Below are 27280 nucleotides of genomic sequence, written 5' to 3' on the forward strand. Positions count from 1 at the left end.
AAAATAAATAAGGATGACAGGAAAAGGCAAAGGACTACAGTTAAATTCAGATCTCTGTAACAGTGGCAGCAACACCAACAATGAGTGAAAAGTGGGGCTGACTGATAGCTGGTGGGCTGCAATGGTCTGGAGGGAAATGCCTGGGCCCTGTGGACGGGCAAGAGGTACCTAAAAGCTGGTCTACAACTGTCATTAGCACAAAGGGATAAAGACCAGAAATTACTATAAAGAAACATCCAGAGGCTGCACAGAAAAATCCAGGTTTGGAGAAAGCACCATGGAAGCCTTTCTGCATGCAGTGACTGTGGTACTGATGCCTTGAGAGGCTACCTAGAACAGAGGCTGGACAGTGTTAAAGGAATAAAGTAGGTATTCTTTAGAAAGGCCTTCAAAGGGTACCCACTGGACAGTACAAGGGCCTGGCTGAGGCTGCACCCAAGATGGACAATGAGTCATGAGTTTTCACTTTTATAAGTTTTGGTCCATTTATGTATCGGGGTTAATTGTCCCATTAAGCTTCAGGTTATGAAGTCCCATCCTCCCAGATTGCTCTCCACAATTTGCTGTTCTTTGTACTTTTTGGGCCTGAAAAAAGTACAAACAAAAAGTAGCATCCTTGGTTCTCAGGCTGGAAAAGGATTGTTTTGTCTAAGTAAACTGAGAAGAAAACTTGCTAACATTTTATGTGAAGTTCAGAGTTAAGTACTAATGCAGTACAGACTCTGGATAATGTGAAAGCATCCATAAACAATTCTAAGGAAAACAAACAAAATAAGCCCACCTTGTTTCAGTAATGCAGAAACAAACTCCTCTCTGGACTCTGACCACTTTAACACCAAACACAGACACATAGAGGACCAAGATTACAGCTTGGCAATTTCTAAAAGCTTCGATAAGCTTATAAGAAAATTAGATTTTTAAAAAAATTAATATAATAGAGTTTTCATGTTCTAGTTTGCACCTAGAATTCCATCTGTCATAGCAAACATTTATTTGTGTTGATATTTTTAATGTTAAAGATGTTTCCCAAAACAACCCCTTGTTGGTGAACATCCCTCGAAATCCAGTTTACGAGCTATGCCAAATGAACCAATCCAAAACTTCAAGTATAAATAAAACTTAAGTTAGTTTTAATACTTTTAATATATATATATATGCACAAGAACTGCTTTAAATTCTAGGCTGCTAAAACAGTCATTTAAGACAATTACTGTAAGTAACAATGATGAACACTTAAGAGAAATTTCAACAGAATTTTTGCAGTGTTCACTTACAGAACTAATTCTTTTAAGAATTAGGAAACAAGATCTAGCTGATATGAATAACAACATGAAAGCAGAAGTTCCTCTCATTCTCAGAGAACAGCTGCAGCATTTTCCTCATATGCCTTTCCTTGCAGCTCTGCTCCCTAAGACACACTGCCTCAGTGAACAACTAACAAAGGAAAAGATAAAATGCTAATATTCAGACTAAAATGAAGAACATACTAATCTTTTAAAATTATTAATTAAGATTTTAGAGAAATTTATTTAAAAATACTTTATTTTGTAGGGCTATAGTTGGATGAAACATAAGACAAAAAATAGCCTTAAATGAAGCAATGCCATCTTATGTTATTTTTGTTGCGGGGAGGATTGCATAGGGAGGTCTTTAGCCGGTTTTGTGAACAACTCCTCTCCATCTGGAATTTCTTTTTCTCCTCCACTTACTTTCCACCCATCTACTCAGTCCCTCATCCTACATTTTACAGCTGCAATTTTAAATTAAACATTGATTTGCTATTATACGCAAGTATTAAAATAATTTTACAAGGGTCAAAGACAAGTTGCTGACTATGTACTGAAGTACTTCTCTTATCAAAAGACCACAGTACTGAAAGTAGTGGAAACATTTTGTAGTGAGTGATTTATGCCAATGCTTCTCATTATACCTTTTGAAGTCAGATTTAGTTTTCACTCAAGTATAAAAATAGTAAATGAAAAAGAGTGAAAAGCTTGGAAAAGAAAATAATATAAAGAAACAGTGATGCAGAACAATGCTTAAATAAAAAGTCTAAGCTCTGCACACTATCAGGACCACAGTCTTGAGGTTAGGAAGGTGATTAAGGGCTTTGCTAAATATAGTCTTAAAATATGCCTCCAGGTTCTATTCATAAATTAGAAAGCCTGATTGCTTATCATGTCCATTACTCTCTACTCTTAGAGGAAATGCACACTGCTTGTTACATTGTGTATTATCATAATCACAATACTTAGCATATTGTGTATGGTTATAATCACAACATAAAGGCCTAAAACTAACTTGGATTCTTGATTCTCCTCTAAAGAACATTCATTAGTTTTAAATCTGTCCTTCCATTTATGACACTCAGAACTGCAATTCTGTGTTAAAAAATGACAATTTTCCATATTTAGAAAGCTACTTTATAAAGAATAGGATTGGTCTTCAGAAAATGTGAGGCAGGATATACATAATTCAGGTATACAACAAAGTCAATACGCACAAAGACCTGGTATTAAATACACATATCTGCTCTATCCTAAAACTTACTCATACAAACTAGGAGGGATAACAAAACCTCAACGAAATTTTGTATCAACTTGGCAATAAGCACATTTTTTTTACTACACTAAATTATGTAACTGTCCATTGCAATTTCACATTTAAAAAAAAATATAAGCTGTATACAATGCTACTGTAGATAATACACATACTGAAAAAGAACATCATGCAAAGAAGTACAGACACGTGCTCTAAGAGTCACACAGAGTGTGAACTGAATTGTAACTCATGTGAGCAAACAAATGGACTAAACTTGAATATTATACAATAATGAATCTAAACTTTGTTGCATTTATAAATCAGTAATCTGTTAGCTCTTAACTGGAAAAAATAAAAAGGAGTCTTAGAAATTGTACTATTTTATTTGGATACTTAAATTCATTGAACATTGTCATGACATGGCATTTGTAAAGTTGGCAGTAATGAAAAAAAAACCCCAATATTAACCAAAGGTATCAGCTGTGATTTTTCACCTTAGAGACGCCTTTAGCTGGCTGGCAGTTAGGCACTCAGAATGAGTCCAAGCAAAGTAGAAACTCAGTTTACCTCTAGTGGAAAAGGTTCAGGCGATGGTGAAGAGAAAGAGCGGATTCTGCCAGAGGGTTAAATCCAGAGTTTATTCCAGGGTGACAGAGCTCTGAATCTCGGTAACAACTCCAACAGAATCCCGACCGCATGGTTCCAGTGCCTTTTAAGCCCACAGGGAGGGGGGAGGGAGAGGATAGGTGAGCCACCAACCAGGTGGGAGGGGGAGGGTCTCAGGGGACAATGACACCTGGACAGGCCAATGACCCCAGGTCTGAGAAGCATCTTTTGAACTTCTGCCAATCACACAACGCCCTTACTGGAATGTGGAACTTGACAGACAGCACTTGGGAAGAAGGCAAGGGGGCAGGGGGAGGGGAAGGAATAAGCTGGCACACCTGAGAGACAGGATATAGCTTCACACCACAACATCTCCCCCTAGTTTTGTTTAAAAAGAAGAGGACTGGGTCTGTGGTGCAGAATGTTTGCCAAACCATGGTTGGTAAATTGGCTCCTCCTCTACAGGAGGGTCAGTGTTTTCAACTGAGGCTTTTATGTCATTTATTGGAGCACTAAGGGCTTCTAAATGGTAGACTTCAGGAGGGGAAGGTGAGCTTGAAATCAACTTGAGAACCATGCGTTTGATAAGACTAAAAACAATGCTAACAACTACAATAACAGTAACTAAAATAAACAGTACTAAAAACAGAGTTTTCAGAATAGATCCCAACCAGCCCAAGAGTCCCCAGCTTTTGAACAGTCCACTCAGCCAGTCCTCGTTTCTCTCTTGATGTATGTTTGCTTTGGGTTGAGGGACTATCCAGGAGACACTGGAGAAATGATCGTGAGTAGGACGAGGAGCAGGCTTGGTCTCATGGCATCTCGAGACTGCACACGAACAGCGGGATCTACACTGGTACAAGGAAACTTAAAACAAACATATTACAAACTATTCCAGATAGGAGGCTTAAATGGAATTTCTTCCAGAGAACACATGCGGCGTTTTCTTTTCCAGGTATTAGCAACCTGGGGCGCTTCTGTAGATTTCTCTGAGACTTTGGGAACATAGGGCTTTACCCATTTGGAAGGAACCCACTTTAAATCAGAGGGGGTGGACACACAGGCGTATCCACGTCCCCAAGTAACCAGTTTGTAAGGTCCCACTGTTCTCCAAGTCTCAGGGTCCTTTACTAAAACTGGAGGCTTTTCTTTCATCAACAAATGACTGCTCCCCCCAAAGTGGAGTAGGATGGGTGGATTCAGGCTGTCAAAAGAACAATTCAGAAAATTGATTGTGAACAGTGCCCTGGACAAGTGGATGTGGGGAGGTTCCACTTTCAGAACCTGATGTTGCTGGTCTAGGACTCTCTTTATATCACGGTGAGTCCTTTCTACTATGGCCTGACCTGTAGGGGAGTAGGGGATGCCAGTTTTGTGCCCCACTCCCCATTGCTGCAGGAAGCTTCTGAATTCCTTGGATTTGTAAACAGGCCCATTATCAGTTTTCAACTCCTTGGGGATGCCCATGAAAGAAAAGGCTTGTAATAAGAGGTGCTTAATGGCATCAATAGATGATTCTCCTGTGTGGGCAGAAGCATAGATCGCTCCAGAAAAGGTATCTACACTAACGTGAAGGTATTTCTGCCGTCCAAATGACTGGACATGCGTAACATCTCTTTCCCACAGTTCACAACTGTTCAATCCCCTTGGGTTTGCTCCTGTACTCACTGTAGGGAGTGCATGTTGTTGGCAATTTGGGCATGTGTCTACAATCGCTTTGGCCAGTTCTCGAGTGATGTGAAACTTATGAACTAGGCCAGGTGCATTTTGGTGGAAAAGCTGGTGGCTGATTTTTGCCTATTCAAAAACAATTGGGAGAGTGGCCATCTCTGCAGGCGCAGCAAGAGCATCTGCCCTTCTGTTGCCTTCAGCGATAAACCCTGGCAAGTCAGTGTGTGACCTGACGTGCATCACATAAAATGGTTGCTCTCAGTGGGTGACTAACTTTACAAGTTTTGAGAGCAATTTGAAAAGTGCGATGTTAGACACTTCTTGCAGTATTGCTTGATCTCCTGTGTACTCCTGCCACATATGCAGAAGCTGTAATCAAATTGAATGATTCTGAGAACTTTTCAAAAGCTCTAACAACTGCAGCCAATTCCGCAACTTGAGGTGAACCTTCCACCTCAGCAATGTCCGTCTCCCACTGCTGGGTTTGAGGATCTTTCCAAGTCATAATGGACTTGTGAGACCTCCTGGATGCATCTGTAAAGACAGTCAGAGCCTTTTTTACAGGTCTCCTACTTAGAGCGCTTCTCAATTTCAGAGTGAATTGAACATCTTATTCAAACACTTTGTGGGCAGGCCTCTGGACAAAAATTTGTCCTGAGTAGGAGTCCAGAGCAAACTGCAACACTACATTTTCTTGAAACAAATGTTCCAATATTTGCATAGTATTTTGGCCTGATTTTAACTCAATTGGAATGTGAATGCACTCAAAGTCACATCCTGCTAGCTCCCTGATCCGGGTCCTTGCTTTTCAGATCAGTTCTGCTACCAGCTCTTGAGGCTTTGTCATTCTCTTGGACCTTTTGTGACTGAGGAAAACCCATTCTATGATCAAGAGAGGGTCCCTCTGGTCTTGGTCCTCTTTTGGTGTATCCTTTGCCTTAGGTGTTCGTTCTTCCTCCCACTGGAAAATGATTCCATGGAGGTATGGCAACTTACCTAAGATGATAAATTTAAATGGCAGGTCAGGCTGACATCGGTGGGCCTGTCTTGTGGACATTGCAATCTGAACCTTTTCTAGAGCTTTCCGTGCCTCTGGGGTAACACCCTAGGAGCACCCGGGTCCTCTCCCCCTTTCAATAAGTCGAAAGGAGGGGCAAGGTCTTCGTTTGTCAGACCCAGCCATGGCCTTACCCAGTTTAAAGACCCGGACAACTTGTGGACATCCGCAAGGGTCTTGATCTTTGGATTGATTTCTAGTTTTTGAGGAACAATGGTCCTATTTCCAATTTTTAGGCCCAAATATTTCCAAGGTGGCGTCTTTTGAATTTTCTGTTCTTGGAGCTCAAACCCTCCAACAATCAATGCATCGATCATTAGGTCAAGCGCATGTGTGAGTAAATCATCATTGGGAGGCACACACAAGGATATCATCCATATAATGATAGATGATGGCCTTTTCTGTGGCTGCACGCACTGGGGAAAGCAGAGAAGAGACATACTGTTGGCAGATTGCTGGCGAGACTTTTAGTCCTTGAGGAAGAACTTTCCAATGGCACCTTTTCATAGGGGCTTCCATGTTGATGGTAGGGACCGAAAATGCGAAATGCGGCGCGTCGTCAGGGTGTATGGGAATTTGGAAAAACAATCTTTTATATCAATAACAGATAATTTCCAGTCTTGGGGAAGCATAGTTGTGGATCGCATACCAGGTTGGGGAGAACCCATATCTTCAATGACATCATTAATTTGTCGGAGGTCGTGGAGGAGAAGCCATCTTTTTTGTCAGCTTTCTGAATGACAAATACTGGAGAGTTCCACGGGGACATGGTCTCCACAATGTGACCCTTTTTTAATTGCTCTTCCACTAGTTCCTCGAGCGCCTTTATTTTTTGTTTACTGAGCGGCCATTGTTTCACCTCAACTGGTTCATCTGTTTTCCACTTCAGTTTATGGGCAGGGCGCTGTTCAATGACCGCTGTACAAAAATCCTGTGGAGAGTCTGGAATATCAATTGTGACACCCCACGGGGCCATTAAATCTCTCCCTAATAATGGTTCCAAATAATCTAACACAAATGGACGGATATTTGCCAATTGTCCGTTTGGTCCCTCAATTTGGATGGTGCTCTTGGATCGTCTAGCCAACGCAGACCTCCTACACCTTGAACGTGACTGGCAACGTCTTGCAAAGGCCAATGTGCTGGCCAGTCTTGTACTGGGATCACTGTGCAGTCTGCACCCGTGTCTACAAGCATTTCAATGCGTTTAGACTCCTTACCCCCACTGACATTACACCAGATTTTGGGTATGTCTTTCCCAATAACTTGGACCCGGGTGACTGTGGGCCCTTGTTTCTCGGTGCCTTCAGGTAAACACGGCACAGGGATAGCTTGAGTAACAATTTGTCCTTTGGGAAGAAACAGGGGTGGGTGAAAACAGTGCAGCCCGAGAATGAATAGCTCAGGATCTGATGTTGTCATTCCCGGAGCAATTTCAATCTCTTGTGGTGTGTGTTTGGTGTCCCCAATGACGATGTACTTACAGCGAATTCGGTGCCAGGTACCCTCCTGTTCTGGATTGACAGAGACAAAATGCCAGTTAGTGTCTTTCAGGTGGAGTGATTCTGTCAGCTGCAACCTGTAAGGCTCATTGACAGAAGATGTGGTTAACACGGGTTCACTTAAGTCATGACAAAGGTTATTTTGTTTCACTTGCAACAATGGACCAGCAGACACGGTCTTTGAACCATCTGCTTCAGAAATAGTAACATCACTGCGCGCTTGGTTTATTTTGTTTCCCTCATTCCCTTGGCCTGTTCCTTTTGTGTCTGTGTGCCTGGTAGGCCGGTACTCCCTTTTCAGGTTTTTTTTGTTGTTGTTGACTCTCTGGGAGTGCTTGTAGTTCTCCTCCCCTGCTATTTCTAAATTCATCAAATTGCTTTTTCAGGCAGCACTGGCTACTCCAGTGCCCAAGGTTGTTGCAAAGCAGGCATGGCTTTGTGGGGTCAACCATTGCTGGTCTTTGCTGCTGCCCAGGGTGCTGCTGTTCTGAGGGAATGGGCGCAGGGCTGGCAATGGCGGCACGCTGAGGGAGTCTTGGCAGCAGCCTTGATCTGGTGTCTTCAGCAACACTCATCAGAGGCACTTTCCTGTTACAGACTAGAAGCATATCTTTTAGTATAGGGGGGGGTTCTAGGGGAAGACTCAAAATTGCTGCTCAACACTGTTCATTTGCATTTGTAAATGCCATTTCCTCTAAAACCTCTTCCCTTGCATTTTCTTTTTTAACTTGTATTTCAATAGCCCTAGTTAACCTTTCTACAAATTTCAAAAAAGGCTCTGATGGTAGCTGCTTGATCTTACTATAAGGGTCAAAAGACCTCTCGGGTTGGAGTGAAAAGAATGCTTTTTCAGCTGCATCTTTCACTTTCTCGAGTGTTTCTACAGGAATTACAGCAGCTTGGATTGAGGGTAAAGACCATTAGCCCTCAGCGGAGAGATGCTCAAATGGTAATTGGCAAGCCATTGGTATCTTTCGCTGTGTTTGGATCAGCCTGCAAGCCTGGGAGGGCTTCTTTTAGCAGTTGTTTCCATGCTAATTCCCATAATTTGAATTCTGTAGAGGTCATGAGGCATGAGAAATGATGTTTTAAATCATGTGGGACTACTACAGTCCGACTCAGTTCAGAATTTAAAAGGCCACAGAAATATGGACTGTGTGGGCCATACTCTTTATGAGATTTACAGATTTCTTTAATCAATTGTCGTCCAAAAGAGCTCCAATTAGCAGTTGGGGCTGCTCCCCCTTGTGCTGCAGGCTGATATGTAACAGGAGCAAATGACAAAGTGGGACCCTGAATTGGGTCTGCAGTTTCCTGCCCTGTATCACTTGAATCGGAAGCATTAGAAACACCAATACAGCTATAGAGAGAAGCAGTGGGCGTGCCCCCACCGTGGGAACCCGGGGAGGGGGCGGGGACACTGTGGGAACAGGGGGAGGGGACACCTGGTGACATCACATTGGCAGACGCCCCCTGGGAGGAGTAGGGGGCGGAGCTGAGGGTACAGCAGGTAAGGTAAGAGGAGGGGAGGTGTCACGAGGAGCAGGAGGGGAGGGGAATGCGGAAGGAATTTTGGGATACTTAGGGGGATCTTGGGAAGAAGACGACCAGGTATGGGAAGGTGCCACGTGGCATCCTCCATCTTGTGGACCCCCTAGGGACTGGGGGCCATTTTGGGGATCACTGCTCTCCGAAAAGCTAACACGTGCTCTGGGACTCAGAGCAGGGGACGCAGGGTTTTGAGAGGGATTCCACGCAGTCTGGCCAGGACTTTGTGGGGAGAGGGAGTTAGGCATTTTACTAAGTTTAGGGGTAAGAGGTTTAGAAGTGGGAGGGGGAGAGACTGAGAGAGCAGAGGTACATTGCTTGTATTTTGGCTTTTTCTCCATTCCTTTTGTTTGAGCAAAGCGGTTCGAACTTGTACATTCCAGAACACAAATTTAGCTGAAGATATATCTCCAGACTGTCCCCAGGTTATCAATTAATTTCTTACTTTATCCCAGACATGAATATCATGGACTTCTTCAGGAGAAATTTGTGGGAAGTGTAGAAAAAGCCACATTATTAACGGTTTTAATTTTCCTTTAGAGAACTTAACATTACCACGGACTAAAATTCCAACAATATGATAATACACTCCTTTTTGTGCTGTGCTTAAATTTGAGCCCATTTTAGATGTAAAAGGCACAATACACAAAGTCCCGCCGACCAAAAACAAAGCCAAATCAACTACTGATTTCTAAAAAAAACTACAGATCAGAAGTGATAACGAGCAGACGTTAGCCTTTCACAATGCAGCTGCGTACACTGCTTTTAAAGTTGCCGCGGCAGCAACTCTGAATCGGGAACCTGCCACTGCGGAGGATAGACAAAGCCTCCCCCGCCGGCTTCACGTAGCAGAGCCGAAACTGGGGCCGCCCCGTGTCGCATGTAGCGAGCCGAGAAAGCAACCCCCGTGCGCCGCATGTAGAGAGCTCCCCAACACTGCACCAAGAGAGAGCAGCCTCCCCCCCGCGCCACGTGTAGAGAGCTGCCCTGCACTGTGCTGAGAGAGCAGCCCCCCCCGTGCTGACAGACCTGAGAACGCCACAGTGCCGAGGGAGAGGTCTCCCGATCCTCCACTGGCGCTGCAAATTATAAAAGCGGCAAAAACACGCCGCAGTGAGCTACGTCGAACAGGATATCGCTCCTGCTCCACAGGGCTGCGTAGCCTAAGTGCAAAAGCAAAAGGGAACCGTTCTCACGGCAGAGACTGTTTTAAGAGGGGAACAGTACTCACGGCAGAGACTGTTTTAAAAGGGGAACAGTACTCACGGCAGAGACTGTTTTGAAAGGGGAACAGTACTCACGGCAGAGACTGTTTTGAAAGGGGAACAGTAGTCACGGCAGAGACTGTTTTAAAAGGGGAACAGTACTCATGGCAGAGACTGTTTATTGAGGTTCTACCCCCTCTAAAGAGCAGAAATACTCACCGAAATCGAAGTAGTTGCTGGCAAGGTCAGGCAGGATGTCTCTTCACCGGAACAGGACCCCCATGGGCAGGAGGGGGCTCCCCTATTCTCCCCTCGAAAACTGCTCACCAGAAAGGAGCTACACTTCCCAGGGGCTCCGAGCAGTCCTAGAGACTTTTTGTGGGTTTAGTCCCAAAGTCTCTACTGAAAGCAATGCAGCCAAAGCTCGTTGAGTGGGTGCTCGGCTGCCTTGAAGCTTTTCCAAGGTTCTGAGATTACTTCTTGGGGTTGCAGGTTCAATCAGCCTCATGTTTGGGCGCCAAATATTAACCAAAGTATCAGCTGTGATTTTTCACCTTAGAGACGCCTTTAGCTGGCTGGCAGTTAGGCACTCAGAATGAGTCCAAGCAAAGTAGAAACTCAGTTTAGCTCTAGTGGAAAAGGTTCAGGTGATGGTGAAGAGAAAGAGCGGATTCTGCCAGAGGGTTAAATCCAGAGTTTATTCCAGGGTGACAGAGCTCTGAATCTCGGTAACAACTCCAACAGAATCCCAACCGCATGGTTCCAGTGCCTTTTAAGCCCACAGGGAGGGGGGAGGGAGAGGAGAGGTGAGCCACCAACCAGGTGGGAGGGGGAGGGTCTCAGGGGACAATGACACCTGGACAGGCCAATGACCCCAGGTCTGAGAAGCATCTTTTGAACTTCTGCCAATCACACAACGCCCTTACTGGAATGTGGAACTTGACAGACAGCACTTGGGAAGAAGGCAAGGGGGCAGGGGGAGGGGAAGGAATAAGCTGGCACACCTGAGAGACAGGATATAGCTTCACACGACAACACCCCAACATTTGGCAATATAATGAATTTACTATTTATAAAGAAATATTTTTCACTTAACTCACAAAGCTAAGTAACTGACATACAGGAGTTATTTGCACAATATAAGTAATTCCTTATTACAAAATTCAGATGTGGGATTAAGCCAGTGTAATTCAACAATCTCTTTTTATACTGAAGCAAGTTTTATAAATTGAAGTAATGTTTGTTTTCAAATTTTGACCCACTATACCAAATAAAGAAATAAATGTTTCATCTTGTTTCAAATGCTCCAAAATCATTCTTTCAACAAATTATTTTTCAAATTTTACGTTTTTTCCACTCTGGCTTGTCTGTTTCATCATCTTCTGGTTCCACTTCTGCAAAAACTGTTTTTGGCTGTGTTCTAGAAAACATTAAAAAGATAAAAACAATGGTCAGTCTACAAAACTTTATCAGAAACTGTATTAGACAGGCACTAGACACCAACAAAATAGATACATTAAGACACTTTCAAAAAAAAGCTTACTAGGCTTGACCATTTTTTTATTTTTGACAATAACTTATCAACTAACCTTCTCAGAACTGAAGAAACCTGCAGCTCACAGACAAACAAGCACAACAAACACACGTCTTGCAAGTATTATTTCCTCATTAGCTTACAATCAATATCTGTATATCCCATTAATAAAATTAAGACAGAAGTGAGGAAGGAACAAATACATTTAATTCCACACTAGAAAAGCAGAGCCACTGGCCTCCTCATTCCACGACTTTTTGAAAAGAAACTTCCATTTTGATACACTGTAGAACAACAACAGTCAGTACGTGAAAACAGAACAGCTAAGCCAGGTTTCTGGCTAAGCCTATGCATGAAAAAAACAGCTTCTTCCCCAGAGACTTTATCTAACACTACTGTAACATAAAAAATGTAATGATCTTCATATGAGAACACAGTGTATCTGACAGACAAGCTTGATGGTATCAATTCCTCCACTCTTTGTGTGAATGTTAAATACCACTTACACTTTACAAAAGTAATTACTGATTACTTTCTAAATGAGCACAGTATCAAGTAGCAATTCAATAAATTGTTTGGACATTCAGATCCCTTGTTTTTCACTTTAACAACTGCATGGTCCCCTTTTCCAACTTAACTCTCAGCACAGTCACTGCAGAGCTGAAACTATCAGATTTCTGATGCTGGTTGTGCTCAACTTCTCAACATGACAAAGTATAAAATGCACCCAAGGCAGTCATCATCTCATTACTATATCAACTAGTGTTTTTGTATCAGTATAAGGATGTGAAGCATTATTATTATAATAACTGTTATTTGGCAAGCTCTACAAAATGCATAAACCTTACCAAAATTGTGTCTGCCTTACGTAGCACAATAGGCAAAATCCCATGTTGCCTCTGACTTCAAAGAGTAATAGCAAGCCATCAGCTCTTATGGAGCAGGTTCTCCACTTGTTAAACATGTGACTGACACAAATAGGTTCAAAATCACCAAAACTAGTCAAAGACAACTCCCCTTACATGCATGATCTTTCTATTGCCCTGCCTGCCCCTCCATCCTCCAAGCTTGCCATGGAGGAAAGGATCATGCTGGTAATTCCAGAGATGGCCCTACTGAAGAACTCCAACTGGCACATGGTCCCTGGGTGCAGGCTGTAGCAGACCTTTCACCCAGATAAGGACCTATACTGTGGAAGTTACATGAGTCCTTCTACTGTCCATGGAAAGCATAAATGAGATTAAAATAATATTTTCCAGTTTTAAAATTTCATTATACAATACTTATATAAATTCTATTTAATCCATTGCTGAAGAAAGAAGTTTGAGGGGGGGAAAAAAAATCAACATTGAATCTAAAACAGACACCAGGGATGAAGGCCTTATTGGCAGAATACTGGATTTTGCTAGCTGCTGAAAAGGAAAAATGTATGGAATCTTCTCTTTCCGACAAAGACATACTGACAAAGGTTTATTTAATTCATTTTAGCAATGTACCCTCCTTTCACCACAACAGATGAACATCCTCTAGGATGACCTCCGTATTAAAGAGTTTAATTAGTAAAGCACAACTTATCAAGTGGAAACCCACAATTTCTGACCACAAACTTGCAACTGTCATCATTCAGAAAAACATTTCCAACTTAGAGGAATGAATAAATTTGTGAAATAAGCAGCAAAACCTAAGTTTTTTCCAGGATATGAGTGGCATGAAAAAGGCACAGACTTCAGTAAAGGTCTACTGAGTATAGGAAAGCTGAGGTAGGGGAAGAAGGAGAAAAAAAGAAAAAAAGAAGAGAGAAACCATACCACAATCTAGAGGTATTCAGCTAAAGCAAAAAAATGCAGAGGAAGTCAAGTCTGCTTGCTACCTCACTTTTTAAAATTACCATGAAATAACTATAGCCTCAGATGAAATGTAAACGTTCCACCTCCACAAGCTAAGCTACATAGCTGTAACTGGGGCACCTAGGGTGATTCATATGCCTGACCATTTTAAAATATTGGTTTTGTAATTGCTTTATCAGCAGTGATCATTTAATCTAATTTAAACACAATTTTTTTTTCTGCTTAGTAACTGCAGTAAATGTAGGAGTTTGCTGTATGATTAAAATTCTTACAAAAATCATCACAACAAGTTTTCTTCTATTAAGTAATTTTATTTGTGAGGGCTGTGTTCTTTTTCCTCATCAAACTTCTCAGTTTTATTTATACTTTGGGGTTTATTTCAGTTTGTTAGGGATCTGTTTGGCAGATCCCATGGCAGAATACTATAGAGGGCAAAGGGGCCCAAGGAAAGCTGGTTGATATTTGAGGAAATCTCAAAACAGATTACATTTCATCTGCAGAAAGTACAGCCTGGCAGTAGCCAGGCATGGATGCATAGGGATCTGACTGTGATAAACCATAAACTCTAAAAGGGAAGAACACAAAGGAGGCAAAGACACCTTCAACTGAAAGGAAAGTAGGCATTACATGAACACAGATGAACAGAGTTAGGAGAGCCAAAGCTTAGATGGAACTGAAACAGAAAAGAAATGTGAGAGGCAAGAATAATGGATTTCTACAGCTACACTGACAGACAAAGGAATGTGAAGGAAAATGTGCTTTATTCAGCAGGTAAACCACTAACATAGCATATGGAAAAAGCCAAGATACTCGGTGCTTTTTTTGGCTACATTTTCCCTGAAAAGGTATGTCCTCAGGCCCGCAAGCACTCCTACACTATAGCAGAGTCTTTGGTAGGGATTGAGACATTTCCAACAGGAAGAGGAAGACAGAGTTTGTAGCTCATTGGACATGTAAAAATCCATATCACATTGTCGGATCCAGAGGTACTGAGGGAGCTGTCATGCCAATGTCATTGCAAGGGCACTCTGTCATCACTGAGATGAAATGGTGACTGGGAGAGGGTCTCGAGGGCTAGAAAAAGTAATTATCATCTTTGTGAGGGGCAAAAGGAGGATTTGGGGAATTATGCAACCTCAGTTCGCAGGAAACCTAAATAATGAATTACAGTGGAAGGCATTTCCAGATATATGAGGGACATGAGGTGACAGGGAACAGCCAGCATGGACTTAGCTAGGGCATAGTGTGCCTGGCCACCAAATTGTGAGAAAAGGCTGCCCAGACAGGTGTGGGAATTTCCATCCTTGAGGATAATTAACCTTGGTTAAGCAAACCCCTGAACAACCCAAATATAACTTTATCTGAGCAGTGAACACACTTTAAGCAGGAGCTTGGACTAGATGACTTCAGGCATTCCCTTCCTACCTGAATTGTTCTATGATCCTGTGTTTCCACATGACTGTCAGCTGAAACCAGTATCTCATACACTGAAAAATGCATTTCTATTGTCAGTTATGGGTAACAGGCTGCAAACAAAAATGGGAAAACAAACTAGCATGATTTATTTATACTATATGCTTCTCTTTACTTCAGTGGTTTTCAAGATATTCAGATATGCAGACCTCTAGAAAATTTCCAGGGACCATGAAGACTGCTTTAGTCACCATAATCCCTCTGGTTATGGGTTGTTTTTCTCTAATTCCTTTTCAGGGATGAAGTAAAAGTAGCTCACTGACATGTGAGGATCATAGACTAACAGATAAATAACACTGCAGCAGCACAACCAGCTGGAGATGACAACTGCATATGACAACATGTGACTCATGTCAAAGTAACTTCTGAAATTTGTGTTTATATTTCACTGAAACAAAGAAAAAAGATTTTCAAGCATGCATGGAAACCAGAATAATGTCATAAAGGTCACTTCCGGATGGAAAAGTTAAGGTTTTCAGCATCAGGAGCCTTTTTTGTTCTTCATCCCACCAACCAGCCTGACTCTTTTCTAAATCTCAGGGGCTTCCCTCTCAAAACTACCAATTTACGAAATAATATTTAGGATAAATATAACAATGCATCCCAACAAGGCTGCTATTACAAGATATTCTGCTTAGTCCTGATTTTTCATCTAATGATACTTGAGCCATTACATGACTAACACTGCACATACTGGTATTGCCCTTGAGAAAAAGTTCAGTGAACACAACACAGCTACAGACACTTGCTTCAAGTCATTCCCTTTTGACAGTGACAAGCAGCAATGAAAAAGCTGCAAAATAGGGGATACAACAGTGAAATGAAAGGTGTTTCCACTAACTCCAGTTTACCTTTTTGAGGAAGGAAATTTCACCCTCACTTTCTCTCTGGTACAGAAGAAAGCTGCATCTGATTAGGCGCTCAGCTACAACGCTTAGTAATTCCTGCTGATCCTTCAGAGGGACATCTGAAGTCATTATAGTATATCTGTACAGCTGTGTTAAAACAAACAGCTCACAAAGAATGTAATTTTCAAACATTTACAACTGATGCCTCAAGTTCCTTTCCTGTAGTTCTTTACTTGAAATCTTCAATCTGTCCTTCCTTTCCTTTCACTCCAGCAGAATGGCTCTTGCCAAGGACTCTAACAAGCCTTTTCCTGAGAAATTTCAAGATCTTTCCCTTATCCCCATCCATTATGACTTTTCTGCTGTGTTGATCACATCTTATTTGACACTTTATTCACATTGGGCTTCTGTGACATGTCATCTCCTGATTCAGAATGTACTTCTTATCATCCCCAGTATCCTTTTCAGCAGCATCTGTTTTTCACCCATTCTTTTGCCTCTTACGTACTTCCCCCTCCTTTTTGGCTCAAATGTCAGGGGGAACAGAAAGGTCAAGCTAATGATAACAAGCTTAAAAAATTTTTCAAGTCATAAATAAGACAAATGAATATTCAGCTTCAAGAATAAATTATGCACCTTTAACTCCAAAAAAAGAGATAGATTTTTACATAGAATGCATAAACTAACAGAAGTCATGCATTTCTTAGAAAATTTATTGAAGTGAAAATCACAGAATCATATAATGGTCTGGGTTGGAAGGGACCTTAAAGATGATACAGTTCCAACTCCCCTGCCACAAGCAGGGACACCTTCCACCAGACCAGGCTGCTCAGAGCCCCATCCAGTCTGGCTTTGAACAGTTCCAGGGATGGTGCATTCACAGCTTCTCTGGGCAACCTGTTCTGTGCCTCACTACACTCTGAATAAAGAATTTCTTTGTAACATCTAATCTAAATCTCTCTTTTTTTAGTTTAAAACCATTTCCTCTTGTCTAGTCACTACTGCCCCATGCACAAACGTCACTCTCCCTCATATACAATTTAAAAAGCATTAAATCTGTTAACTGATTGAGAACGATATAGCCACTATATCAGGAACAGACAAATCAATCCAGTAATCATAATCCAAGTAATGAAAACTGATTAACCAGAAAAGAGCATTTCTTAATCTTCTGTTGAAAATTATTTAATAACTACACTGGAGGAAATGAAGTAACTATAGTTTCCTTACATATTTTCTGAAGAAGGAGAGTGAAAACTTTATGTGCACAGACAGCATAGGACCAAAAGCCTTGTCAAACAAAAGATATATCTAGTGGATAGTTTTATGCCATGTTTAAGTAAGAATCTACTACAAGAAATGGAAAAACTGGTAGCAGAAGAATAGAGTAGTAAAAGAATAAACACTATTTAAAAAAAAAGAAACATACTGGATGTATGGCTTTTAGGTCTTAAGACAAGATACGATTTTTAAAATGTATCAGAATATCACCTTTCCCAAATCTATAGTGTAACTTATGCTCTAGCTAAAGCACCTGTCCTGTATACAAACCAGTACTGCACGATAATCTGGATCAATTACCTGCAATTTGCATATTTTATTAAATATAAGTCTGTAAGTACATGTGTAAAATGCATTTTATGTACAGGTCAAATATCCATGCTTCATAAAATCAGATGTAGAATATGATTATAATAGCATATATTATTGTTTTCTATATATTGTATTATAATAAAACAGCCTTATGGGACTGATAATGTAGTGCTGAATTTCTGAAAACTAAGAACATGACAATCAAGTTTCTCCATTTAATTGTATTAGATATTATTAGTATTATTATTAGCGCTGTTTTATAATATTAATATTAATATTAATATTAATATTAATATTAATATTAATATTAATATTAATATTAATATTAATATTAATATTAATATTAATATTAATATTATTTACTACTACTACTGCTACTACGACTACTACTACTATTCTATTGTTATTGTTAAAAATGTTGTTATTGTTTGGGAGTTTTTTAATGCTCTTTACAGAGAGTGCATGTGAAATGGAAGCTTCTAATGGCTTGAGGCTCTCATCTTCACCAGGGTGAGATTTATCAGCTGACAAAGCCATCAAGGCAGCGTGCTGCTGGCTGCAGTCCAATTCCCCCACATACACATCACCGTCTGGTGTGTAAGTTAATAGCAGTCTGGACTTGCATCCTGCCCACTTCTCAGCCAGCTCTCCTCTTCGCCTGCAGCCACATCTTTAACAAGGAACTGTAATGAGATCTGGCCACCTGACACAGTAAGCCTCCTCTAACACAGCTTTGTTTTAAAACTTTCATGTCTACTACATTGCAGGTGTTGGGGATGAAACTTAATATACAATCAATGAAGTTATTAAGCCAAAAATATGCTGACCTATCTATCTAGCTGATGCAATGTGTGGTTGTATTTACTTTTGAGGATGGATTCCTCAAATGAAATCAGATGCCTACACATTCCAAATATATTTCCTCTCTTGCAATCAAACAATTAAAAATCAATATTTAACATATTCATTATAACAATTGCTACAGAATTAGGCTTTCAAATATCCCATCTTTGGTACCTAGAGTGATACTCTATAATGCATTGGTTTGATGTATAACACCTAATGCCATACTTATCAATTACCAGTGTACCATACTTATTAATTACCTGCTCAAAGCCAGGCTGGATGGCTGACAATCTCAAGCTGCTTTGGATTTGCTATTTTGTTATCTTTGTGAAAATGAAAACAAATGTCATCATCTGAAGGCTGTGATTCTGTGAGGTTACCAAGGTTTTACCACAAAAATCTTGATAAGGCTCTTTAACTTATGTAACAACTGAAAACTTAATTCTTTATGTTGAATTTTTGGTAGGAGATTTCATTAACTTTTAATTTTTATCAGCTGCAATTTTTAATATTGCTGTACATCCAAAACCAAGTTAATTCAGGCAGTTACTTGGGTCCTCATGCAAGAAAAATTCAGATAAAAACTTAGGACAGTTGAGAAATTAGCCTGTCATAACATGACATAAATATTTTGAAGGTTTAATCTAAGAATCAGTCAGAACTAGAGGACGTGTTGGAAAATCATCTTAATATACCAACGGTATCTTGATATACACCCTATTAAATATATATACCCTATTAAAATATTAAATATATACCGTATTAAAAGGTATATTGCAGTTTAAGACACCTGATTTCAAGAAGATTCTAAATACAGATCAACTTTGAAGGCTTTAAAATAACTTCTAGTACTGGCAGGTACATTTTAGAAGTGGAAATGTGAAATTTCAACAATTTAACCTCCTGGAAACTCATATCTTTATAAAAGAGTCTATTCTTGTTTACATATTTGTGGCAGCAATCCAAAAAAGGCAAAGTATAGCATTAAAAACGTCTATTTTAACTGAATTCCTACTGGCGTCCAGAAATATGACTTGTATTCTTAATTGTTTCCTTACTTAGCATATGCTGGAGCCACCCAGTATGGATTTTCCTCCGCTTCCTTTGCATGACGTAGAATGGCCTCTCGAGGATTGCTGTCATCTGTCTTGTCCAGGGCAATGTTCTTGACTATATATGATGACAGGGTGACCCCATGAGTCCCAACACGGCCACCACGACCTGTGGCATGAAGAGAAATATATTCAAGAAACATGCAGCGCCTGCAATGGTGGCCTGATACAAAGAGGTTATTTAATGCTATAGGAAGGGCTTAACTGAGAGCTGAAGTCAGGTGGGTGTTTTACTGACTATGTAACTCAAAGTTAGACATTGTAATTACTAATTTTTTTGAAGGCAATGAGACATCAATGTCTAAAGTGCTGGACACTGCCCATACATCTACAGAGTCACCACCCAAAAAAAGCAAATCCAAATGAGTGTAGAAGCAAAACATGATGGCCCCTTTGGCATACAGTTCAAAATGATTATGCCTAGATTACCTGCTCCTGCTACTGGAGGTTCAGGTTTGTGAGACTTCATGGGGTCCAACCTATCCTTCTCCAGCTGTTTCCTCGTGCTTCGTTGTCGTGGTTCACGGAACATTGGAAGCGCATGGGCTGAAGGGTCACAGTTTGGACAAAATGAAATATTAGAAACTCCATTTTCTTTTTAACATTTTAAATACAAAGAGTTGGATTCTTTTTTGCAATAGAAGACGTGACAGGAGCAGCCTCCCAGTAATCCCATATCCAAGTTGTACTTTCAGGCATTTTTTCCTGCTGAACTTTTAGCAGGTGAAAACAATCAGATATCAGGGTTCCTTCAGGCAGGAGCCTCTCATCTGAAATACTTTTTGCACAGTTTATGCATATTTCATTCATACCTCTGTCAACATTAGCATTGTGACCAATCAGTTACTCTTTTCTGAACTTCCCACGTTTCTTCAGATTTCTCATATTCTAAGAGCATGACAAGGCGCTTGATATTTTCTTGGATATGACAAAGAGTGGAGCAGAAACCCCTCAATGATTCAAAATACAATTTTATGCACATGAAGTCACAATCATGTTCTTTCTTAAATAATAGGATTAATCACCATTGGAAAAATATCCTAACTGTGAAAGCCAAGCTAAATTGTCAGGATTTAAAACTTCTATTTCCTCATAAAAGTGTTATCTTCAGTAACAGTAATGGCTTTGATCCACTAAGACAAGAGAGTCATTTGCCAGCAACAGAGAAACACCATGTTAATGGGCTTTGCTTTCTTGCAGAGAGGCTTAGATCTCACATGCAGGTGTGCTCATTGCTGCTGTTTCCCAAAGCCTGGGAAATTGTGTAGCGATCAAATGATCCAATAAAGACAAAAAATAGCCAAACAAATCTTAAATTTAGGAACATCATCTCTATATTGAATAAAAAAAAAAAAAGTCAGGGAGCATTCACGCACTTATCAACTTGAGTTTTCAGCTTATTTCTGTAAGCTTGTTCAATTGATTGGACTGAATGAAGTCACAGCCTGGTGACACACAGCATATCTTTGGAAACAAATGTTTAAATTTTATTTTTGCAGATTTCATTAAGTATGAAATGCCAGGGACAATTTTCTGGCAGGCACTAAGCTTGATCAGTTTCCACAGAGCATCTGAGGTCACTAATGCAGAGATCCAAGCCTTTGCCATTTGTGAAGTCAAGGTTGTCTAAGGGAAAACCATGCTGTGTAATCCTATGTTTTAAAAGTGACACTTAATCCATTAAAACAACATTCCTGCATTTTAAGTAGCCATTACAGGCAATTCTGATATTAAAGAGCAACAAGAAATCTGATCAGGAGAAAAAAAAACTAAAAGAAAAAAGAGGGGAAAAAAAAGAGAAGAAAAAAGGGGTCAGTTCACTTTGCAAAAGCACTTCAGAGATCTTCAGGTCTTCCCAGCTCTATCTGTAAACTTAAAAGACAGAGAGGGAATCTCTGAAAAGTTTCCAAAATACGCAAAAAAAAATTAAAAATTTGCTGAGCAAATCCTTACAGTGTTTTTCTGCATTGAGGTACATGGAAGTATCTTTGTTTAGTTTCAAAAGTTATGGGAAGAAACAGCTAATCAGCTAGAACTCAGTGATAAAATCCAAAAATTTGCATTACTGGGACCTGTATCTTTCACTGACATTAATAAATGCCATTGAACACAAAAGTTCCACTGGATTTTAAGCAGAATTTGCTTTAAAAAATCACAGAAGTTCTTTAGAATATAAACACTAATGACAGTGCTCACAAAGCATAACAGTGAAGAATGTTGTAAGGATGCATTAAGAGCACCCAATGAGGATAAATACCCCTGATTTTTGGTAGTTGCTACATAAGTTTAAGGTCCCAAAAACTGGAGCTGCACATCTGTAGCAGTTAAGGTAGGTTGGAGACAGCTGTGGCTGGAAAGTGCCCAAGATGGGAACTTGGAACCAAAGTGCCTTGATATGGGTCTAGTTACCAAGACCGCCCAAATTTCCTCATTCTAGACCTGTTTTTGTTTATTATGCTGCCAAACAACTTCTTTGTTTTATAGGGAAGTGGTTTTAGTATGTGTAAAACCAAGACTACTAGAAATCAGAACTGAACACCCTGGAACTGTAAGAGGATGAAGAGAAGCAGGGCACCCCAACCACGTGACTGTTCTCATTTCTCATGAGGAAACACTACACAGGGCAATGCTAATGGAGACGGTCAAGATCTCTCAGTTAATTCCCTCACTCCATTGTAAAAATCTGTCGTTGGGAAAAGGCAGGTCATTGAACATTTTATAGTAGCAATGATGACTATTTCTTATGTGTCAGTGATCCTTACTACAAACATAAGCGCTCAAAAATCCCCAAGGCTAGGGATGGTTAAGCTATTAAAACTCTGTATAACTTTGGTAAGTTACAAATTTTGAAAAATCATTTGTTATTTGTTCAAGACCTATCTCCCATCTCTGATTTTGTCACTGGTGTTTCAAAGTGACAAAATTCTTTCTAAACCCATCTACATTCCACATTTAAGTTATGGAAAACTAAAGTAGTAAAAATGCTCCAAAATTTTTGAGGCTTTCAGGAGCATCACAATCAAGAAACCAACTATTATTAACAACTTTACAGAGCATACAGATTAGATATACCTTTCTGTTTGTGCAACACTATAAAAAATTTTTATGAAGAACCACTATATGACACCAGTGATCAATGCTTAATGAAAGACTGGTTTTCAGAGGGAAAAAATAAAGCTAAACAATCTGAAAATAATTTCAAACCTAAGAATGAGCTAAGGACTCTATTACAAAGATATGTTTAAATTTCTTACGTGTTATAATGTAATCCTGCGTGAGAGTCTCTGCTTGTCTCTCTTTTCGTTTTGTTTTGACCACACATAATTTTGCTCCCCTAGGAGGAAACAGAGCAGTTCAGTTAGTCTGTTTATACCAAACAGAAACCAGTTTTTATTCAAGACAGTCTCAACAAAATTATAGAGCACTCTAAATATTCATGAATGTGTGTATCTTTGCCTGTTCGTGCTCATGTGAAGGAGGGTAGGGAGATTAGTGTTTCTGTTATAGAGCAGTTTATATGACATGCAGAAATAAGGGTAGAAGATTCATTTCACACTTCATTTGTCCACAGTACTTTAGTGTGCACATTGGAAGTGCTGCTCTCCAAACTTGGGAACTCATTTGCTCCTGATATGATTCTTCCTAGGCAGCAGAGTTGGCCATTAACAAATCAGAGGTGCCTGTAACACTGAGGCAGGAAAGACTGCATAAGCCTGGCAGGATCAAGATTGATTTAAACCAGTGGTATTCACCTCCTCATGGTAAATACCAGGAAATAAACCAGGCACAAAACTGTGCTAGGACTCTGTGGCCCAAAAAATGATTCCCAACTCCCATGTTCTCTAAACTGCCAAAATCAGAAAAATAAAACTTATTTCTAATAATCCTGTAAACCAGAGTTTATCTTCACACAGAAGTGCCCAGGTGACAGTAAATATCCAGAAAACATGAACTCAGTTTGGTTTCGGATGCCAGCAAAACAAAGATACCACATACATAGGCAGAACACCTTATTTATTCTGGTCAGTATCAATGAATTGTACATTTCCTCCCCACTGACAGGAAGGAAGAATGCCCCACTTCTCCAGACAACCCAGATGACAAAAGAAAATTATTCTTTTGAAAAAAGAAAAGTATTTATAGAGGGCCTATAAATACTTCTTATTAAAAGAAGTATTTATAGGCCCTCTACTTAAGCCCTCTTCATCCTAGGTTGGCAAGTCACTGTCTGATATATCAGTACCACCTTTCCCTTAGACATACAGACAAAATCCTCATGTGATAAATGAGGGTGTTGAAGAAGACTAAAAGAAAGGCAGGGATGTGTTTCCTTGCTTTGCACATTGTCAAATTCGGTCTTCCAGCATTACTTCATTAGCACTGAAGTCTCATACTTCTAAACAAGATTTTTACTTCAGGAAGAAACTATGCATTAAGAAACCTGAATGCAATACAAAAACCTAAATACAATAAATACCGACTCACTAATACTTCCTCGGCAGAAGGAACCTCCAACAGACAGGATGAAAGGTTGTTCTTACTGCAGATTTCATGCAATTAAAAAATTAAAGCATTTGTAAATTCAGGTAGAACAGCCAGCATACTGCAAAAGGAGAAGCCCAATGGAAAAAGTGACACTCTTCATAAGCAAATATTTTGGGTTATTTTTTTCTCTTTCTACTGCTGCTGAATAAGTAGAACTCTGCAAAACAAATGTTACCAAACCTATTTTACTCATTTCTTAGTATAATCACTGAATCACAGAATAAGGCTAAATTAGAGGAAAAAAAACATAATAAATCATGATTGCATACCTCTGGCTTTTGACAGGATCATAGTACACTTTGGCTAAACCATTCCCGGTACCAACCATGATCTGGTTCAGCTTGGGATGCCAAAGGCAACGCACAACGCTCTGAAATAGAGTGAGATACTGACAGTTAGCAGGTCACTCATCTGGATCTTAGAATTAATATTCACGTTGTCAAAGAGTGCACCACACTGCAGCAGGACCAAGCTTAAGCATATGAATGAGCATGTGAATACGTGAATGAATAACTCCAGAGTAGAATACAAAGAAAAAGGAGTGACAACACCAGCATGTAGGCAGGGAAGGAAGTAAAAACTGTTGACAGTGTGATAACCAGTGGTTTCTACAGACTATCTGCTGCCAGGATCTTCATGGGCACAATAAAAATGGAAAGTTAAAGAGGGATTTGAAGGAGAACAATTAAGTGCTTCAGATAAGATATAGCGATTCAGGCCCTCATGACTTTTGTACTCTTATTTTTAATTCTTAATTCCTCCACTTCATTCATTACTTTATCTGTTTTTTCCCTTCTTGTCATACACTGTTGACCTTTTCACTTGCTGACTGCAGAAACGGAAGAGATGCTGATTTTCACTCATGCTTCTCTCTTCCCCACAATACCAAGAACTTGGTATTTGAAGCCAATGTCTCACAGTACTGTCACCCTTCTGGTCAGCAGGGAAACTCATTTTCAGACATTAAGAGTATTGTTCTACATGTGACTTTGAATCTCCATGTGAGTACTGTTCTCAGTCTGATTCAGCAGGACAGCACACAAACTCTAAGACTCAAACTTCTGACTCCAGAGAGCCAAAGTGGGCACAATCTGCCACAAAGGACAACACATCTCATTAAAAAACAGAAAAGAAAGTATCTATTTTTGACAGACAGTAATGCTTTAAATGGATATTGTCTGAGGCTGAAGTTGGTTTGTGCCACCTATGTAACAAATGTATCCAGAGCTAGCAAGATTCATGATCTTGTTAGTATTTCACAGAACAATGCTCCCTTTTCTAGCCTTCCCTTTCTCCTCCCTCCAACTTTCCAGTGTACGTCCCATACTCTTTCTGGTTTGGTCCAGTCTCCATTTTTTTTTGATGCTAGCAGACACATAACATTAAAAATATTGAAAAAATCCTGAAGGCCATTCAGCCATCATGAATCAGAACTTCATTTCACCACAAGATGATGCATGACATTCTCCTAAGCTGTTTTTTCTGCTTTGTATTCTCTTTTAGGAAGAAAAACTGAGTGGGACAAAGTTTCATTAATCAAACAGCCATTCTTTACAAGGCTCCCCAGCAAAGCATCCTCCTACGTACACACAATATACAACATTATACTTTCCCATTTACTGACAAGAACAAATAAACCTGGTTTGCTTATTACACGAAAACTACAGAACAACATTTTTAGAGGTAAACCTGAAGTATACAATACAGAGGTGCTAATAAGTTGTTGGATTTAAGTAAGAGTCTTACATATTGTTAAGTAATGCTCAAAATGCTAAAGTAACTCTAAAACACCAGAGCTAGTAACAAATACCGAAGGTCAAAGGTGGGTGGCCTTTTCTTTTATTAATATTTATTGCATGTGGTTAGCCAGCCTTTTTAAACTGCGTAGTTAATGTGGTTCTCCACTTTCTTCTGTCAAGTAAAAGTATTTTATAGCATGGTAGTGGATACCAGCCAACAAAAACAAGCCTGAGACAGTGTGGCTCAGCCCTGATGAGGTTTGCTGAGTTTCTAACTTGTCAAACATGCACAGCACACTTAAAACCATCATGGCACGTGCTACAGAGCAGGCAAAAGAAACTGCCATTAAATGTAGCCCTATAAATCTTTTGAAACCATAAAACATTCCCAGAATATAATTTGTTAAAAACTAAACAAACTCAAGTTCTGAACATGCAAGTAATTTTATCAATCCACTGGTATATAAACCTACTTTATAAGAAATAATAAAAACTACTTCTGTGGTTTTTAGATTATTTTAGAAACTGACTATTCTTCAAAAATACCAAAATACTGAATCCCTGAACTATATCCTAAAAAATGTTTCCAATTATTTAATCCTAAAGAAGTCAAAATTCTCATTAACTGTACAACAAAGGGATAATTGTAGGCTAGGTCTTAATACTGGGAGAGAAGGGTAAGGAGAAACTTTATCACATAAACATAATAAACACTTAAAGAGCATTTATTCTTTGATGCCTCTAACTTCTCAACTGCTTCCACCTAGAATAACTCAGGTAGATATCTTTATCACTGGAAATGCTAAACATCGAATTCCATCTCAAAGAAGGTTATACCTCCCAGTTCTCCAGGCAAGTAAGTATGTTAATTGCAGATATAGAAGTTTTTTCCTGCCTTTGCCTACCTCCACATGTAGGTAGGTACCCATCTACTGATACAGAATTTTTCACAACTCTAGAATGGTTGTGGTTAGAAGAGAGCTCTGGAGATGATGAATTCAACCATCCTTCTCAAAGCATGGTCAGATACTACAGACATCACCCTGTTTGGTTTTCAATATTTCCCAGGATGGAAACTCGACAGTCTCTTTCAGCAACCTGTTTCAATGTACAACCAGCCCTACTGTAAAAAAACTTTAAAATCCAACCACAAACTGCAAATAATTTTCTTCCATTTAAAACAAGAAAAACCTATGTAGATTCTGAAAGTAAAAAAATGTCAGGTCATAGCTTAGCAAATGGAAAATGTCTTGTAACAAAGAAGAATGATAAAATGCATCATCACACAAACATCTTCAACATTTGAAAAAAAGATTTCTCTGATGGCTGAATGTTTTGGACACTATGCTTTTGGAGCATCAAGTCCTGGAAGCTGGTCATACAAAATCCTGAAAATAATTTTTCCATAGACTGATGTGGCCAGCTCTGTGATTATAAGAAAATTACAAAACATAATTACTAGTAATGATTTAAAAGTTGTTTGGCGTTTTTGCTATGGCAGAAGTATTAGGTTCTTCAAATTAAATAAATCTGAAAAGCCCTTGGCAATGTCTATTCATACACAAACACAGTAGCTTGCATTGGGAAATACTGGGAAAACACTGTCAAAGTAT

General features: G+C 39.7%; 1 protein-coding gene across 2 annotated transcripts in view; it reads right to left on the minus strand.

Annotated features, from left to right (window-relative positions):
• Positions 1-3160: 3160 nt before the first annotated feature.
• The window catches only part of WDR70 (WD repeat domain 70), a 132715-nt gene continuing 108595 nt past the window's right edge, over positions 3161-27280 (minus strand). For both annotated transcript variants that reach the window (XM_059873411.1, XM_059873412.1), the window contains exons 14-18: positions 24198-24298; positions 22638-22717; positions 19813-19929; positions 19330-19492; positions 3161-11550 (exon numbers count right to left, since the gene is read on the minus strand). In XM_059873411.1, the coding sequence (XP_059729394.1) occupies positions 11466-11550; positions 19330-19492; positions 19813-19929; positions 22638-22717; positions 24198-24298 (546 nt within the window). In that variant the 3' untranslated portion in view covers positions 3161-11465. The remainder of the gene's footprint in view (positions 11551-19329; positions 19493-19812; positions 19930-22637; positions 22718-24197; positions 24299-27280) is intronic.

Source organism: Haemorhous mexicanus, chromosome Z (genome assembly GCF_027477595.1).
Source record: "Haemorhous mexicanus isolate bHaeMex1 chromosome Z, bHaeMex1.pri, whole genome shotgun sequence".
Lineage (NCBI taxonomy): Eukaryota > Metazoa > Chordata > Aves > Passeriformes > Fringillidae > Haemorhous > Haemorhous mexicanus.